This window comes from Anastrepha ludens, chromosome 4 (genome assembly GCF_028408465.1).
Source record: "Anastrepha ludens isolate Willacy chromosome 4, idAnaLude1.1, whole genome shotgun sequence".
Taxonomy (NCBI): Eukaryota; Metazoa; Arthropoda; class Insecta; order Diptera; family Tephritidae; genus Anastrepha; species Anastrepha ludens.
In genome coordinates, this window is record NC_071500.1 from 115,513,711 (window position 1) to 115,518,775 (window position 5,065).

At 41.8% G+C, this 5,065-nt stretch overlaps 1 protein-coding gene across 1 annotated transcript; it reads right to left on the minus strand.

Moving 5' to 3' along the window:
* Positions 1–2,494: 2,494 nt before the first annotated feature.
* Positions 2,495–3,862, minus strand: LOC128862320 (muscle-specific protein 300 kDa). The gene has a single exon (XM_054100879.1). It carries the CDS (start codon positions 3,816–3,818, stop codon positions 2,703–2,705), a length of 1,116 nt encoding a protein of 371 aa, XP_053956854.1. The 5' UTR covers positions 3,819–3,862; the 3' UTR covers positions 2,495–2,702.
* Positions 3,863–5,065: the final 1,203 nt, after the last annotated feature.

The window sequence follows — 5,065 nt, forward strand, 5'->3', positions numbered from 1 at the left end:
TGGCGTTTTGGCTACTATGCATGCCGCTTCACTGCTGCTCTTACACATTTCAACGCTTTGCCAAAACATTCCCACATTTTCACCACTTTCGCGGATTTGCACATTCAATGAAGCTTGGCGACTCAGTAGTTAAGAGCTGCTGCGCAGACGGACGGGGCAAGTGGGCGAAAATAACCCAAGCGCAGATTGCGCTGTTGCTGTTGCTGTTGTATGTTTCAATACATACAGACGTAAGTGCAGTGTATGTTTAAATAAGCACATGCACACCGACACACAGACATCGTAGTACCCCTTCAAATGCACATAAGTAGGTTCTCAAGTTTATTGAATATGTTGCCGCTCAAACCAAAGCGTAAAACACGACCGCGACAGTGCTGCGCCAACTTCTACTCTGCTGTCGCCCAGCGCCAAGCTCATCATTGGCTGCGAAAACTATTTTCAAGTCCATTTCAACTAAATCTTCAGCCACTCCGGAGCCCTTCTGCAGCCGCAGACCACTACTGCTTGCCAACAGAATTCAACAGCTGAACAGCTGAAAGGTGGTACGGCGGAGCGACCTTTCTACACTTTCATCCTCTACCTGCTCCACTTTCCAGGTAAGTTTGGGCAGCTTTATTTGATGACATTTTATTTTTACTACCACTGTCCCTGCCTACTCCTCCTCTCCTCCATACTGCTGACCCGTCAAACTGCTGCTGGCCAGCTTTACAGCCTTGTGATTCTAGCAAGCATGCATTTTGTTGTTGTAATGATGGTGGTAACGCGGTTTCCTGGTCACATTAGGCCAAATTTATGTAGCCGCAAAAATGTTCTTTCCACACTTGCATGAGTATTTGTATATGTTGGCGGCTGTCAAAGTGTTTGAATTGAAAATTGCTTATTCTGTTGTCACAAAAAAAATCGCAAATGTGGGCCACCTAAGTAAGTATGTGCCGAAAAGTAAGATAAATGTTACGTGGCGAGGTCGACGTCAAGGGACCGAAGGTGCATAGAAGAGGGTTGCCAAACGGTTCCACAGTACTGAATTAATTCTAAAACGTAGGTACCGAGATATGGCAAATATATAAAGGGTCTTTCAAAAGATATCAGTAGGGAGTTATTCCTAGACCATAGCTTTTTTTATGGCATCTTTGACATTTGTCAAGTAGACAGACAGTAGACAATTTTGCACAATAGAACTACGCATTACAATTACTGAAACTTACTATGGAAATGGTCGATCTTTAGGAACAAAATCGTAAAATTCAAGATTTGTTTTAGTGATAATAATTGTCCGAATGAGTCAACAATTCAAAGGTTGGTGGAAAAATTTGAGGGATAGAGGGGAAAGAAGAGGGATAGAAAAAGGACTGGCAGACAAGACTGTGGTTTTATGAAATGTAAAATCATGTGAATAATACCACAACGATTCCAGAGCTTAAATATAGCATTCGGATAGAGATTTCTGAGCTCGCTGCGACAATGTGTGAGCGGAACCCTGAAAATTTTAATTCTGATGACAGCCTGTAGGCGTGTTCATGGTAGATGTTTAAATGATACCAGTTTTTGCATATAATTTTTATGAGCCATATTTTGAATATAAATACTGAAAAGTGAAAGAATCAAAATTTTACATATTTTATTTTAATACCACCTCTAGGAGCATCTTTTGAAAAACCCTTTATCATTAAATACATATCGAAGTGGGCGGGGGTAACTTCCTTCCTTAAAATTTGCGAGTAACTCCCCTTCACCTCTTAATTAGATTTCCACCCTAATTTTGAATACTTGTAGTGCTTCCTTCCACGTTTAAGGGTTTAAATAAAAAATAGTATTGGCGCGTACACTTCCGTTAGACTGACCTTCTGATTGGCCGAACTCCTCCTCCTATTTATGGTGTGCGTCTTGATGTTGTTCCACAAATGCAGTTTTAAGCCGGCGCCGAACGGCAAATGGTTTTTTATGAGGAGCTTTTTCATGGCAGAAATACTCCCGGGGGTTTGCCATTGCCTGCCGAGGAGCAACCGCTATACGGCTACCGCAGCCGCCAGCAGCATTTAGATTGTACTGTCTCATTTATTTAATTAGTTGGCTATCAAAACATGCTCTCTATCTCAAAACTGCTTCTTATTTCAAGAAAATCCTCTGCATACATTGAAAAATTCCTTTCTTTGTAGAATTTCAAATTCAAAATTAGAAAAATACGGCAACCTTCATAGTAAATTTACCGGATAAAGCTCTTTATCTGGTGATTGGGTATGCAGCTGAAGCATATGGGGCGCACGGTTCTCTCCCCCAACCACCAGTTGAGAGGAAATCCACTTTGTGGCTGCAAAATTTACACAAAATGAAATTTTGCAATTTCGCCATTGCGGCATAGCGCGCGCCAGTAAAGAACTAACTAACGGAAACTAAATATTTGTGTAAGCCAATGAGATTCGCGAAATTGGATTCAGGCTGGTGTCACGTGATGATTAGAGAGCCGAGTACAAACACAATTTTTCGTTATCAAAATATTCATTTTGTGTAATAAAAATCGTTAATTCGAAAATGAAAGCACACAACAATCTATGTGCGATATGTAAAAAATGTAAAATAATGCTGTGACTATTAGCAGAAAGGAGAGCAAAGAAGAGGAAGAATTACAATATAAACTGATGCAACTAAAGAATATCATTAAAATTAGTTTAACAATAAATCCTTTCTCAGTCTACGCCAATCGACTACCAGCCATGCACGTAGCTGCTTGTGAAGAGTAAAGGTTCTTCGAAATGCGATGGCACCACTTCCACTGAGTGCACAATGGGCTGCAGATGTTCAGCGCTGTCGGCATGTGTGAAACTGCCGATATGCTCCAGGTGCTCTACATCTGAATCGATGAGCACATATTCGGGCTCGGTTTCGATTAGCACTGCTGTACCGGAATTGTCATTATGCGTCTCTGGTGTCTGCTCAGCAGCGGCTGGAATGACGATATCGTCGTCTTTCTTAATCTCCTTTTTATCCTCTTGCTCCACTGCATCGCTCTGTTTCTGCGCCTCCTCCTCCTTATTATCCTTAGCTGGTTTGGCTGGCTCATCCGCTGATTTTTTACCAAAGATTGCCTCACTTACACGTGTAAAGAAGCTGGGTTCTTCAGTCGCCACCTTCTTGTCGTCCTCCACGCTCTCTTCGCTTGACTTTTCGTCCTTAGTTTGAATCTCAATACTCAGCTCGGTGGTTTCATCTGTAGATACTGCAGTATTGATATCAACGTCCTCGGGCTCTGCAATATTCTCCTCCTGCTCGCGGCGTATGCGCGGCGTGCTCAGGAGTAGCAGCTTGGAAGATTTTTGAGTTTGAGTTGCGGATTGTGCGTTGCTGGGCGGTATATCACTTGCAAGGCTATCACTTTCGTCAGCATTAACTTTGGTGTTAGTCGCTTCATCTCTGTTTATTGCGGATTCATCTTTATTTTCATTAGCTACAATATTGGACTCTCCCGTTCCTTCTGTGTTTTGCTCATCCTCCAACTGCTTTTCTTCATCTGTTTTTGGCTTTGGTTCCTCTTGCTTGTCTTCTACTGTGTCCAAAGTAATCTCAATGCCCTCAATTGTGCCTGGCGCTGGATCTAGAGAAGCTACGGCGTTTCTAAGAGTCGAATTTTCATCTCTGCTGGGAGTGTCACCAGTCACATTGACCGAGATTGTTCTGCTTTCCGGCAGATCGCTTGGAATGGTTTGTGGCTCTGTTGTGGGTGACTCAATCAACTTCTCAGGGTGTATGACGCCAGCTTGTGTGGGTACTGTTGTGTACAAAATGATGCTTAATATTGCCAAGCCAAAAAGTTTGAGCGACATTTTGAGGCTATTTAGTGCAGTATATGGAGTTATTGACGATTCGATTTGTAGTTAGCAACTAATTTTTCGTTGCCAAATAATCAAGTATTTATACCCAAGTTTAACGCTACGATTCTGATGCTCCCACCCACAGCTGAGTGTGTAGTCGGGCGGAATAGTCGTTTGCCGAACATCATCCAATGCGTGGTTGACCCTGGCATTGACCAATGGGGATTTTTGTTTCGATTGTTTATTTTTTATTTGGAATTATTTTCATGTAGTTCCGTAGAATTCGCCAATTGGTCGACAATTTTACTTTGATAGTCTTGGCGCTCACGAACGAGTTTGTTTACGCAACTTGGCAGCTGAACGCGCTTTTTCTTGTTCACTGGCCGGAAATTCTAAGTAAGTGACTACTATTTACTAAGCTCGCATTTGCTTTTTCTAATTTTATGCATTCGTATGGAAACCACCCCCTTGTATTTGCGCACTAGGAACGGTGCTAAAGCTTAGAAATCCAAACTTCTGTGCGTAGCGAAAAATTCATCAAAATTTCATCTGATAGTTTATTACACAGGTGGTGTTGTTGTTTTGAGCTGTGAAAATGAAGTGAAGCACTTACACTAAGCAACTTATAGTTTATTTGCTTACAGGCGTTTGTGCGTATATAAGTCAGCTTCTGATGGCCACCTTAGCACGGCGGTCGTTTACATCCAGTCAGCGCGCAGCTATGACTTACCAGCCGTCATTTATTAATTTTTGTCACGTTTTCTATAATTGTGTGCATGTCTCAGTGCGGCGCGTCGATTTTAAATTTCAGGAATTATTAATTAATATTTACAAATAAATGAAGTTAAATCTACGCACACTGTTTTAGTCTATCTGAGTACGACGTGCAACTACTTGATTTTAGAGTACTGCCTTTAAATCTTCTAAGCAACTGAAAGTGTTTTAAATACATTTTCATCCGTCTGCCCAGCTGCTTAATATCCAAATAGAAATTCTAAATCATAGTCCTTTTCACTCCGCCACTCACCGCTCCAAATGCAATTCAAATTCATTTCCGCGTCACTTACTTCCATTTCATTTGGGTTTTATGTATGTCTGTGGGAGATCAACTAGCAGGTACCGTTACCACACCACATTATTCCACTGTACTCTAGTCTAGCCGCCCAGCAACGCCCAGTTGTCATAGCATCATTTGACACAAACTTACGTGTGCTCATCCCCGTCTACCTTTTGCTGGAGTGCGATTTTTTTTGCATTCT